The 14,042-nt window shown below is 35.8% G+C and overlaps 2 protein-coding genes across 2 annotated transcripts; one reads left to right on the top strand and one right to left on the bottom strand.

Moving 5' to 3' along the window:
• Positions 1 to 5,629: 5,629 nt before the first annotated feature.
• On the bottom strand, positions 5,630 to 9,487 carry LOC128167935 (uncharacterized). Its single transcript, XM_052833931.1, has 2 exons — positions 8,202 to 9,487; positions 5,630 to 6,237 (listed from the first exon to the last, which is right to left on the bottom strand). The coding sequence occupies exons 1-2, from the start codon at positions 8,598 to 8,600 to the stop codon at positions 5,884 to 5,886; spliced, it is 753 nt and encodes a 250-aa protein (XP_052689891.1). The 5' UTR covers positions 8,601 to 9,487; the 3' UTR covers positions 5,630 to 5,883.
• A 1,021-nt stretch (positions 9,488 to 10,508) lies between these two features.
• LOC128168066 (RNA-binding protein Ro60-like) lies at positions 10,509 to 14,042 on the top strand. Its single transcript, XM_052834160.1, has 2 exons — positions 10,509 to 10,862; positions 12,102 to 14,042. Exons 1-2 carry the CDS (start codon positions 10,738 to 10,740, stop codon positions 13,621 to 13,623), a joined length of 1,647 nt encoding a protein of 548 aa, XP_052690120.1. The 5' UTR covers positions 10,509 to 10,737; the 3' UTR covers positions 13,624 to 14,042.

Genomic DNA, 14,042 nt, shown 5'->3' with positions numbered 1-14,042 from the left:
ACCGAAAGTGAAACTTAGGACCTAAACACAAATCAACACTGCTGACATTTAGTTCTAATCAATAAATTCGATGTAATGAGTTCTTAAGCATTGTTCTTCAAGGAAACTCATTTATAGATACCTTTAAATAGTCAGATTTTAAATGGTACGAACAATTTAGATATTTTTTGAAGTACATTTTATGTATTCCTGCGCCAGAGTTCAATTAGGAGGAGGAACGTGTAAGTTGCAAGAACTTGTTTCCAATCCTTTTGTGTTATTTACATATAAAATATGTTCAAATCAGAGTTCAATATAGTCTCGTTCAACCAGACGCCCGGCTGTCTCCGTAAATCTCCGACAAGCATAGAGTCTCTCGATCTTGCTTGTCGGAGATTAACGGATACAGCCGAGAGTGGTTGAACGAAAGTAGAGTTCAATTTTGCTTGGCTCCATACAATTTCTCATAACTATTTCGATTACTAATACATAGTTAGATGGAATAATTCTTTGAATATTACACATCATGATTGTTATTGGGTTTTCACGAAATTCCTGTAGGATTCAGATTATAAAAATGTGCGCAATTCAAATACTTATAGGAATTTACTTGCCACGCAAAATAACATCGCATTATTCGTTAATTTTAAAATAAATAACAATCGATAAAATCAACTCCCGTCAGTACTTCAGTACTTTGATTTATTAGTTGGTATGAAGGGGAAATGCAGACAAGCTTGTAGAACACTATATTTGGCAATATCCCCGAATAAGTAACAGTTGTTACGCAGGATTGCATATAAGTGAGGCTTGTCCTATTGACAATGGACCTGAGTGAATCAAGAAAGTTGTGTATTTTATTTTAACGTCGCACATTTTGTTTTCTTCCCGGAGGTCAATTCAGTATCATATCATCAAAATAATTAAAGATGTTCGAACCTGAAATATTAGTAATGTCAATCATCCGAAAACATCTTAGATATAAAGATGGGAACCTAAGATGTTCATTTATTATCCCCCCCCCCCGCCCCCCTTCAAAAACGGGAGGGCATATTGTTGCATTGCTGCTGTCGGTCGGACCACCAATAGTTTCCGTTCATTTTTTCCACAGAGTTTGCGCGTATTGAGATGAAATTTAGTATACTGATTTATTAAAATAATATGGAAATTGATTATTTGAAGAAATCAATCAAATATTTATAGTTTAAACTATTATTTAGTTATGATTTCAATACAGTACGAAGTTGAACGCATGTAATGCCTAATTAAAAGTAATATATTTAAGTCAAAGTTTAAAAAACCTTGCTTTACTGTTGGCTTCAAATGCCAGTTCATAATGAACACAACAGCAAATGTTGAGATTGTTACAAAATTTTGTAGTAATCAAATTATAACGCAAATTAAAAAATATTAGTACTAATGCCATCTCTCCGAAACTTTGCATACAAATAGACAAACTTTTAATGTCTCATATCAAGGTCTTGAAATATGACATAATATAAGCTAATTTTAGGCAAAAATTTGAGATCATTATTTCTTGACCTTTTGATGTAAGATTTCAATAGATTAGTGATATTGTTTCTCGACTTGTTGCAATACTGTTGTTGTCATAGGCAAAATCCCATCGTGAGCCATGGACCGGTAAATGTTCGAGTAAAATAAACTGGCGGCTTCGAGAGAATAATGACGTATATCTCCGCTATTGTAAGCCCCATCAACTTGAAATTCGGCATGATGTATCTCAGACATTACTTTTCTGAAAAATACATGCATAATGCGAGTGTTTTAAAAATTAATTGATTTATTAGGCTTTTGAAGCGAGCTGGTAGTTTTTTTTATCTGGGTCAGAGTTCGACCCCTTTCTTTATTTATGGTTACATTGAAATTGATGTTAAAACGGGCTTGGCTCCTGTGTTGATAGGTCATTGAGATTAATGTTAAGTTTAAAATTTAATTGGATGTGGTTATGTGTCTAAATGGCCGAGTGGTTAGAACCGTAGCCGCTCAATGCTAGAAGCGATAGAATTCCAAAATAGTGAATTGTGCTGTAATGTATATATAGGTTCTCTCATGATTTGCGATAAAAATCATATACCATCGCAAATCATGAGAGATTCTTTTTATCACATGTTTTACGAAGTATTTTGTTAATCCCAACTTTTTCTGTAAAAATTGTGATTGTGAGCCGCACAACACATTATTTACAGCACGTCAACAACGTTACGCATGGAAAAAAAGTTCCTTGAAGTATAACAAACATACATTCATTTTCGAACATTTTTTTATGAATTCATGACAAATAACTGAAACAACATTAAATGTTTAAAATTTATATCTCAACACCCCTCAACTGAATTAATTATTTACTTTTTCATTCTACGTCAATCAACCGTCTAAACCTACGTAATGATTAACTATGACGTCACGTGGCGTAAGAACACACAGTGGAATATCAAAAATTTATCCCATGAGTGATATGATTATCCACCGTATATTGGGATAAACATGTGATAAATGTATTTATCTTTATATCAGCAATTCAAGTAAGTGTATTTTCAAGAAGATTATATACGAAATTGTATACTCTAGTATTTTGCAGAAATGCCTGTTAATGTATCCTAATTTTTTGCAAGAAAGCTTGTCAGAGTAGTAGTAAACCATTAACAAATTCCTTGAAAAAGTTATCTAAAATTGAGGAACGTGTCGTCTGACCTTAAAACGGGCTTGATCCCTGTGGAGAAGATGTGACATAAAATAGTTAACCAAAAAGAGAGGAGCGAACATTTTTAAAATGAAAGAAAAAGTGAGCAAGGTCACATTTCCAGTGCTACTGTACACATAATGTATGGCAAGGTAAGATACGCATTAACTCAAAATAATTCAACGAAGGAGCATAATTAGCAAAATTCATGCACGTATGCACATCTATACTTTTGTCTCTAACAACAATAAAAAACTAAATTGAAAAGAACTGAAATTTCCAGGAAAAAAATGAATGTGTCCCAAATTCCAACAAAGTTTTACAATTTGTTGGAGCGGCTAAAGAGAAATTGCACTTGCAAACCATTCATATCTGTATGCAAGTGGCCAAAATTCCAAGTTCAAAAGGGCCGAAAATCCCAGAAAAATGATGAAATCGGAATTTCCTGGTAATATTCATATCTATACTGGCATGCGACCAGTTCTGGCCGAGTACCATTTCTCGCCAGTACATTGTGACGTCATTTTTCGTCTATAATTTTATGTGTTGATAAAATGACGTCACAATGTACTGGCGAGATATGGTACTCGGCGAGAACTGGTCGCACGCCAGTACAGTGTGTTCTAAATGCCTGCAAAGTTTTACGAAATCCGTTCAAACTATTCATTACTATTTTTAATATGTGACCAAAATCAAAATTAAAAGCTGAAATTCGAAATCCCCAGAAAAATGGTGAAGGAATGGAATCGGAATTTTCATGTATTAAAGCTATACACGCTATAATTTGCGTCAATTTTGAATAAAGGGGAAAATGTATGTGTTTGATTATTAATAAAAGTTACCTTTATTCTGTTAATTATAATGCTCAATTCGATCACGTAACAAATACATCAAATATTAAACAATAAAAAATATTTATTTTCCTGCCAGGAAAGTAATGCCTCCTCGTGAATATCAATCTATCACGTGATATCGACAGCTAAATTTAGCCTATCATACCAAAACTGGTGAAGGGTCAACATCTTCATAATTGTGATAGTTTCACAAAGGAAAGGATATTTTCAGTAAAGCATAAGTTTGTCCGATATACGAGTACAAACAAAAGAAAAAAATACAAGCCTGTGAGTAGATATGAATACTTCCTTTAAAAAAATGACGTAGACCTGTGTTTTTCCCCTATGTGCTATTTATAGATCCTATAAGTGTTAATGCAGAAGTAAGGGTATCGTGAATGGCAAGCGTATTTTACTCATTATACATGTATGTATTTCAAATTAACAACTGTTAAGCATATTAAAAATCAAGTTGGAAATTTAAGTAGGCAAACAATAACGACCACCTAGTTCTCCGTGGACATGCGCAATGAGGTCGGTTTGCTCTTCATGAAAAGGTATATTTTCCTGGCAGGAAAATAAACAATTAAAAATCTATATCTTTGTAACGAGATGGAATTCACCCTTGTAATTTACAGATTAAGGATAACTTTTATAAGTAGACAAACACATGCGTTTTCACTGTCATTCAAAATTGACGCAAATTATAGCGTGTATAGCTTTAACAGTAATATACATATTTCTATACCGTGTACATGTACAGAGTTTAAGGAAACTCCGTGCAGCAATTTAAGTAGAGTTTCGTTTTGTTTAGTAAACCTAGCTATGCCTTAGATTTTTACTGTTAATTTACATATTTTCACTTAAACCTTTTACATGCTCCCAAAAAGTGGGGGGGGGGGGGGGGCACAACTCTTAACTTTGTTATATGTAAATTTAAGAGAAAGGTTTGTCGCGAAAATAAAAGGAGGGGGGGGGGGGCTGATTCTACAATAGTTCTGCCACCACTTGTCAGATAGTTATGTCGACTTGTCAGATAAATACACTGTATACTGTTTTGTCAGATCGTCAGATCTTTATGTCGACTTGTTACTTATTCACGTGTCTAAAAATTGTACATACCTTATATCTGCCGTCTTGTTACTAGTATATTTTTTCTTCTGTTCAACGGACAGTAAGATCTAACTAGTTGATATAGATATCTGACAAGTCGACTTAAAAAATCTGACATGTCGACATAACTATCGGACAAGTGTGTAGAACTATGCCACCATATATGACAGCTTCGTTTTAGAAGAGGCCCACACTTATCTTAATATTATTAAATTATGTACAAAAGAAAAATGAAAAAATAAAGTAACAAAAAAATAAATAAATAAAACTTTGCCAAACACCAAAAGAGGAATGGCTGATTGCCTCTGATATTCTGTTTATGTACCTGGGTCATAGTCACTAAATGGTGTTGAATGTCCTCTTCCAACATATAATCAGATGTTCTGACGGCGATTCCACCATCTAACTCTCAAGGTTAGTGAAGCACTGCCACAAAAAAATAAAATAAAGAAAACACTCGATGCTCAATGGGCCGAGTGTAGGACATACTAGTAAATGCTTTTCACCAAAAACTAGTGGCATCAATAAAATTGAAAATCTCGATGGGATGTTAAACAACAAACTATCTTTTAATCGGTAAGTTGCTTTCTATAGCTTGCCAACAGATGTGTTGTGAACACGGTCCTGTGATACATATCTGAAGTTCTGACTTTTCTCTCTTGAATTTACGACATTGACAAGTGTTCGTATTGTAACTTAGCTATACATACAGTGTATACTTTTTCTCAACTTGTTAGACCATTCTGTTTAAAGGGAGACAATAGAGGGTCTTGTATAGTAACCGGAAGCTACTTCGGAATCGGAGCTAACGACAATTATATATAAAAAATATAACTATATACAAGAATCTGTAATGAAGACAATTCTTGAAAAGTGACTTGGCGCGAAATGGCCATCAAAAGATATATACGTATGCACATCTCCACGCTTAACGCTCTAAAGGAGTTCAAATAATTAAAAGCCATTCGCAATGGAGCAATATATGAGGAAAATACAATGAATAAACAGTCAAATAGAAATTTAATGTTCACACTGATACACATTCTCATGTAAACACTTCATTACAAAATATGTAATGGTGAAAAATTGCCTGTTTCTTTCATAACGAAACTTGCGAAAATGAAAGACGCGTGTATGGATTTAGATTTCCAAGAGAAAACCTTAAGAAATAAACTATAACAACGAACAAAATGTTATATACTAACACAGTTCAAATATCACAGTCAACGACAAATTGCAGCACTTTAAGGAAATGTTCTATGTTGGAAGCTGTTCAGGAATCGGTGTAGGCGAGGGCCGACTGGCCATGATTTTTGCCAGTTCATTCATGTTTCTCTTCACTTTATATCTAAACACCCACGGAAGCTCCCGCCGAGGTAGAATTCTTTTTGGAGGCGGTAGTAAACTTAAATCGTCACACTCAACATTTTCTGATATTATATTTGGGTATATTATGCTCACTTCTGGTGCAGTTTGCGCAGTTTTGATAGATTCCGGTGTCTTCCGAAAGGACATAGGAGTTTTGTTCCTTTCAATGCGCTCCGACTTACTGCGCACTTCCGTGTAGGCTGTCGGAATAAGCTGCATCCTGCTTGTTGCCATTATTGGAGTCTGAATAAAACGGACAAAAATATTATTAAAATTAAAAAATCATAACGTTATCATTAATATCTATTATTATATTCAAAATATTGAATCTTTCATTTATGGCTGGTGTCTTTTAGCAAGCTTTCTTCCATTGTAGCTCCCCGGGAAACTGACAGACTATATATATATTGTAGGGTTTCCTCGGGTAAAGCTGCTATGTGGTGCTTTCCCCTCTTACAATTGTAATGAACGAAATATGGAAAAGCTGCTAAATAGCCAGTTTTCTCGAGAAAACTTAATTTTAAAATCAGATTTCATTGGAAAAGGCTAATTGAATGTACAGCCAGATATATAAACCACTGGTTATTATATAGCCATTTTCCAATGTCTAGAAGAAGGGATTCATACGACATCGGGTCTGTCATCGTGTTCGTTCCTTTAAGTTCCCTTTGTGTTATCCTAATCGACAACAAACAGACGTTTCCCAAAAAGCTCTCCATGTACTCAGAATGAGACGTTATATCAACACTTCTCAATATTTAAAAAGAGGGTTGAAATCGAAACCGTTCTACATGAAAGAATGGATTTCTGATTTGTTTTGTGAGTTAGATTAGCTGAAGTATTTGTTGAATAAAGAAATTGCTTATGCATGCTGGTGAAAGAGTCTACATATTTACCACAGTCTTCTCCGACAGATATGCCATTTGTAAAATCAATGGTTTTAAATTCCATTGTCCATGCATGAAATACAGTACTTCAATCCTTTTCATTTTTTTTCAATATTCTTTTATTATGCATTCATGTTTTCCCGATTCAGACTGGTTTTGTTTTTAACATGGTCTATATTGATTGCTATGGAGACGGGACGCACTGTAATACTTACATGATACACGTGACTCGTGTCCAAGAAAAACCATCCAAATCTTTTACAAAACAAAATCGTAATTAGAAATAATCTTTTGAAAGCCTGGTCGTTTTGGAGTCCAAGAATGTTAAAGGAATCTATATACACATTACACAGTACATGGATTTTGACGAGCCGACGGTTTCCTATCGCGGGGGGACTTTAAACATCAATATTTTTGCAGAGAAATAAAGGGCAAAGATTTTATGTTGAATAAAACCCATAACCAGGAACGAATCTCTCAATGGTCCGTTTTCTTATCCAAGTTATAAACAACATTTTCGTTTTATTTGAGGCGATGGTCGTTTTCTTGCGAGCTTGAGTTAAGACCCGTTTTTTTTAACGAGAGGCCCTCTTAGCCCTGATCTTAATCGATGGATCGATTTATTTATCAAATCAGACACATCGATCTGCTACTGTATGAGACAGTCACACGTTGACTCGTCACTGAAGAATATATGTTTGTTTGTGAATTAAAATTCCCCTGTTGATCGGTTAATTCTGAGATAAAACTTTGATGTATTAACTCTCAAATCTACGAAAGGTGATACCGCTTTCTTATTTATAACTTTCAAATCGTTTTGCGACCTACCGTTCATTTATAAGGGATCTACATTTTTATATACCGCAAGGTTTCGATCTTTAAATGCATTTTGTAACGAGGTAATCATGACTCATTAAACTTCACCATCAGAAAGATTTAAACATAATAGGACTAATTTAATAAAGGGGGATTAATACTATGTATAATCTTGTTATTTCGATATGTGTTTATGTCTTGAGCGATTTCCTTTTTTAAAGAGAAAAGTGCAAGACTCGCGTTTGTATAAAGTAAAAAGTGTGGTTAAGATATTGATAAATTTCTTACTTGGAGATTTTCCAACTTTATATTTATATGAGCATAAATCATCTGTTTGAAATATAATTGGAAGCGTTAGAACTTGATTCATTTTTTAAAAGTTTGTTATGAGAAAACGAGTCGAATATAAAGGTGAAATTTAAGCATGCCATATCCCAAAATGTCTGGCACATACACACTTTTTACTTTCTAGCACATACTTTTTCTTTCTATACTCTAACTTACCTCCATCATTTCTGATGACGTCACTCGAGTGGACACGGAGCGTCGGAGTTTGACGGGCGGGAAAAATCCGTTGACTTTCCGTCGTTTGGAATCGTTCGACAATCGCCCTACGTCGAATTCCACCACCTTGGGTTTAGAGAGAGGCTTTGACTTGAACCTCTCCTCGTACTCCGCCGGTGTGTTGGAGGAGACCACGGTGGTGCGGCCCTGCTTCTGACCGGTGGGGCTAGGAGCCAGCATATCGGAGAACGTGAAGTGTGACGGCTTGGGGGGCACACTGCGATATATCATCTGCTGCTGAGGCCCGGTCTTGGTGATCATTCTTCCATCCACACCGACATTGCCTTCCCCTCCCGTGTCGGCGATTGGGGGCAGTTTGAGAGCCCCTGTTAGAGACATCGGGAGCTCGGGAACTTGCAGCTTAAATCACAAACAAACAAAAATCCTCTTTAGGTATTACTGGTCGATAATAATGTATTAGCGTTATTGTCTCTCCGTCCGGCAGAGCTGGATACGGATCTATATTAAACCTGCATAGGAATTAAAGCCGGGCTAGTATTAACTGTTCACAGTAGGCAACCGTTGGAGATCTTTCATGATATCAATATAACTCCGCATAACCGTGACTTAAATAACATCCAAAATAAATGTATTTAGCCTCTGATTTAAATAAAGGTTTGTGATTCAAACAGAAGATTGTGCTGAAAGATTTTTAAATGGAAATAATTCCCAATTGAATAGCTGTCAAAGCGTTTAACGCATGCAACAGATCGAGAGGCCGTTCTTTACGATCTCCCAATAGTGTTGTGTTCCCATCTCAAAGATTTTCAGCGATAAATAAAGATTCTCAAACTCTTTCATTCCGAAGTCCAAGGGTCATTGAAGCGATGACGTAAACAAAACAGTTTCCATGCAAGGGCTTTTTAACACAAGTAAGATATCCAAATCCAATAAAATACACGTGGATACACTAAAGTGTGCATGCGTCCAGATCGAATAAGCCGCTATCCGCGATTATAAGTTTGTTTTAATCCATCCAGGTATATAATCTGTGCACTTTCATTTCGTCACTTACCTGACATTTAAAGAGTTCACACAATAAGGCAATACCTTATATAAACTAATCCTTTGCTTAAATCTAACATGCCTATATTACAACGGAAATGGCATGTAAAAAATACTAGTGTTTCGTAAAGTTCTAGAATTCATACGACCATTTCCCTAATCAGTCCGGTCGATTCTTAAAGTTGGGAAGTTCGGCCAGTTTATCACCGTGTCGCTAAACCAATAGCCAAATATTATCTATCACCAAACCCCATTAAATACCATCAAAGCCTCTGACCAGATGACAGTCAAGGTTCCAATGGAAAATACATGTATGTAGAGGGACGGCGATGTACATAGAGGAGATTCCGATGTTATGTATAGGGTATATGACCCAATCGCCCACACGACAGAAAACTGTGTATTGTGTATTCTACATTTAGACATGACAACTAATAAAAAAAAATTATTTCACTTTTACAAGTTTATTTGTTCATTTAGTAGTGCTCTTAATACGTGGACAAGGACGCGCTACGGAAATCTTTACTGAGCAGAATACACTGCATGTTGGGTTCTAGGTTTATACAATCCAATGTTAGATTTGTATGATATTACATCAAGTCGCTCATGGAATGTTTTTATGAGAACTTCGGATACTGGGAAAAGAAAATGCTTAAAAAAAAAAATTAAACTCCTCAAACCGGCACAAACAAGCCTGTGTTTAAGATGAAAAATCATAAGATAGTGACAATGCTGCAACATCGATACAGAGTTGTGATTTGTGTAAGAAAAATATCTTGATTTGAATTGGCTCAGGTGAGCGATAGAGGAACGTGGTCCAGAGTTATGGTTCTTGATCCAGACGAACAATGAGTACGCACTCCACAGTGTAATCTTCTGATAATGAAGGTCCACATCACGCGCATTCAAAGATAATGTAAATTACTAAAAATAGCCCATTTTAAAATAAAACACACACTTATTACAAAGTAATACATGTAGTTACATGATGACAGGAAATGATACAAAATATTGTTGGGCTATTGGAAGCTCCATCCAAGTTTGCGGTAATATGACGATATTTTGTTGTACCATGACGGAGGTTTTTTGTTGTTGTTTTCTTATTTACCCAAAAATTATGGTCTTCTGTCAATAACTGAGGCATGTGATACTGTTAAAAGACGTGGCATACATGCAGTCTTTGACAATGTATTCTGTGGATGCCTTTACAGATTAATGGGTGGTTTGCAGTCAGAATAGACATTTTCGCTAGCCAAGGGTTTACAATCCACTTTGCTCCTCTGAGCAGATTGGATTGTAAACCAGTCGCTCGCGAAGATGCAGAAAAGATTGCGCACCTAGTCTTTGTTTTTGATTTAATGACGCTACTGACGCTCCATAATCAGTCGTGAAACGAAAGTACTAGTACCCAAAGTGAACGAAGTCGTAAACCTGACTTTTTACTGAAAAAAATAGAACATCACTTGTTAACATGGAAGGTCTGTCTAATATAGATGCATGGAAGTACTGTCTTAGAAAGTATTTATGTTTGGGGACATTTGAAGGATTGCTGATCTCAAATAACACCAGCATTGACCTGGAAAAATGTATCGACAGGTGAGAATTACGTACCTTAACCTACAGTAGGCTACAGGAAGTCAATGTCCATTTAATTAAATGTACTCATTAATTCATAAGTTATTTATATAAATATAGAGATTAATTAAACAAACTTCAATTCCTTCCCTTTTGCTGATTTAAATTTTAAAAAAAACCAATCGGATCCATGTCAATATTTTGAACAATGTTCGACAACTCTCTTCAAAATATCGGTGGTCTAAAAATTGAGTAGTTCATCAAACTAAATTGCAATCTCATTCTCGATTTTTTTTTTTTTTGGTTATTTGTTGGGTGTGATCAAATATGATCATTTTTAAAAATTGTCTCTCTAATATTTTATTTATAAAAAAAATTCTGGCGGTTGACAAAAGAGCCAAGTTACAAGTGAGATATGCGCGGCAAAAATATAGATGTCAGATTCCGAAGACTCGTGCCATTAATTTTGTTTGTTAATACATGTGTAAATACTTTGAGAAAAGCTTCATTTATACATTTTTAGTGATAGCTATTGTATCAAGAACATGATGCATGCTTTGTGAATGCTACAGCCGCATTAACGTGGTAATTATTGTTGATCAATGAACAACTCAGCTGTTGGATTCTGAAATATATATTTCGATGTACATACAGAATTTTGTGGTCTGTAACAACAACTATTTCAGAAGTGAATATAATAAAATCCACACACATACAGCTATGATTCTCGCATTAAATGTTTTAAGATATTTGAATAAAACTAGTTTCGGAATTTAGCGCCAATCATGCACACTTAGTCTATAACTGGTAGAACCCCTCACACATCATTACTTACAAAATAACAACCAATCATATAACTCTCGCATGACCCAAAAACCTTTGATCTTTCTGACAATGAGTGTCAAACGTTGTCAATTCCAGTGATCTGTAATTCCCTATGTCTTATAGATGATGATGAGACTGGTGATGATTTATGAATTAGTACATTAAATTGCAATATATATTATTATTATAAATATTCTATGAATAATTCACCCTGTGACATTTTATATTTTTTGAAGTTTTGTGACTTCTGACATTGAAAAATGGCCAAGCAAGCAATAAAAATATTAGTTAACCATTCTTAAAATTAAAGATCTAAAGATAGATTTTCACAATTCTAAGCTATAATTTTGTCCATACCTCAGTAAACAGTAAACAAAGTAATCTCAACTTTATCAAAAAGGGTTGAAATGCATATCTGAAGTTTTCATTTTTCAGCCTGATAGTTGAAAAGCGTGGCTGCGAAGTTGTAGAGATCCTCCAAAAGTTTCGCAGGGAGAACCGCACCCCGAAACGTGACGCCATCTTATTTGCCCTGGCAACTTGTTGCAGATGCTGCCACCTTAAAACTAAGAAAAAGGCGTACAAGGCTCTACCCGACATCTGTCAAAACCCCGCCGATCTTTTCCAGTTCCTTAGCTTCTACAGATCTCTAGGTGTGGGGAGTGGATGGGGACGGGCACACCGCCGGGCTGTCGCAGAATGGTACCTCGGCTACGAGAAGCAAGATGGCCAGAAAAAAGAGGAAGACGAAATGAAAAAGATGGTGTACCACTTTTTTAAATATAAGTCACGTCATGGATGGAGTCACAAGGATGTTTTTCGTCTTTGTCATTTCAAAAAAGAAAATCTGGATAAAAAAGTGATGGTGAAGTATATGGTTTTGGTCTTTACAAGTCCCAAAAATGGCCGTGCTCGTGGTAAGGAGTGGTTAAATGAAGTGAAAAAGTCAACTCCGGTAGAAAATCACTGGAAGTTTGATGAATTGAAAAATTTAGTTGAAGAGTACAGTAAAGCACAAAAAAGCAAATCAATGACTGTTATAATTGATTTGATTGATAAATACGACATACCAAGAGAGGTGGTTCCTAGTGAAATGCTGAACTACAAGAACGTCTGGAAGGCTCTTCTGCGCCAAATGCCTTTCACTGCGCTCATCAGGAATCTCGGAAAAATGTCAAACCTGGGTGTTTTTGAGAGAGGAAGTTTCGAGGAGAACTTAACCATTCAAAAATTAACAAACCCTGAAAGCATTCAGAATTCTAAAGTGCACCCATTTACTTTGTTGGTGGCGTTAACTCAATACAGGAAAGGTCGAGGTGAGCTTGGATCCTTGATTTGGGCTGTGAACCCGTATATAAGCCAGGCCCTAGAAGATGCCTTCTATTTGTCCTTTGAGTCCGTCAGTACTGTAGAAGAGAAAAGTTACCTGATCGCCGTTGACCTCAATGGGGCAATGAATGCTCCAGTGATAGGATCGCCAACGATATCGGCACTTGATGCGGCTGCTGCTCTCGCCATGGCAACCGTCAGGTGTGGTGACCAGTGTAGCGTGGTGGCGTTCTCTAGTAAGGAGGGGACTCCTCTACAGGGCGTGGATGTGGGGGAGACGGACTCCCTACCGGACGTGCTCGAGAAGTTCGCCGTAATCAGTCCAGGGAAAGTAGATTGTTCACGTCTACTAAAGGAAGCCACGGAAGCCAAAAATGGCGGAAGTAGTGTTCTGCCCGAAACATCGTTTGATGTTTTTATCGTTTACACAGGTTTTAAGATTGATTTCTCCAAGGACGCTGCTGATTTGTTACAGGAGTATGACAAAAATTCTCGCTTCGTTCTGTGCAGTTTGAGTAATAGTTTGTTTCAAACGTCATTAAATCCGAAATTGCTTGAAATCGCTGGCTTTGATTCCCATACACCAAACATTATTAACGAATTTGTACAAGGGAGTTTTGAATGTTAACAAGCATATATACATCGCTGAAAAGATTTGAACTTATTTTGTATATATTAAAACTTATTACTTTTTCTTCATAGTTGTTACAGAATCTATGATTCTTGTTCATTTGAAAGTGTGTAAATCTGATTAAATTAGCTTGTTTGATACGCTGCCGCTCTCAGAACAGCCGATTTTAATCAGATTTGAAAATGTGTGATTTGTATATATATCTTTGAATGTACACATGTACATGTATCAAAAACTTGCGACATACACTGTAGCCTATATACTTGCAAATTGATGGCATGACTCTGAGTGCGAATGTTGTTGTTTTTAACTGCTATCAGTTTGATTACTAGTAATGCAATGTATCGTTTTGCGTTTGTGTGCGTTTTGTAATTATATCAACTTATTTACACAATGTGAGTAGAAATATAAGAAAT

The sequence above is a fragment of the Crassostrea angulata genome, chromosome 10 (assembly GCF_025612915.1).
Source record: "Crassostrea angulata isolate pt1a10 chromosome 10, ASM2561291v2, whole genome shotgun sequence".
NCBI classification, from domain to species: domain Eukaryota; kingdom Metazoa; phylum Mollusca; class Bivalvia; order Ostreida; family Ostreidae; genus Magallana; species Magallana angulata.
The sequence above is the reverse complement of the archived record's forward strand: the minus strand, read 5'-3'. Positions and strand labels throughout refer to the sequence as shown.

What these genes read in the sequence shown, in the direction of transcription:
- LOC128167935 (XM_052833931.1), bottom strand. Translation starts at nt 8,600, where the DNA reads ATGTCTCTAACAGGGGCTCTCAAACTGCCCCCAATCGCCGACACGGGA. An exon ending in CGTCATCAGAAATGATGGAG is followed by an intron (nt 6,238 to 8,201) that starts GTAAGTTAGAGT and finishes CGTTTTATTCAG; the next exon opens with ACTCCAATAATGGCAACAAG.
- LOC128168066 (XM_052834160.1), top strand. Translation starts at nt 10,738, where the DNA reads ATGGAAGGTCTGTCTAATATAGATGCATGGAAGTACTGTCTTAGAAAG. An exon ending in CTGGAAAAATGTATCGACAG is followed by an intron (nt 10,863 to 12,101) that starts GTGAGAATTACG and finishes TTCATTTTTCAG; the next exon opens with CCTGATAGTTGAAAAGCGTG.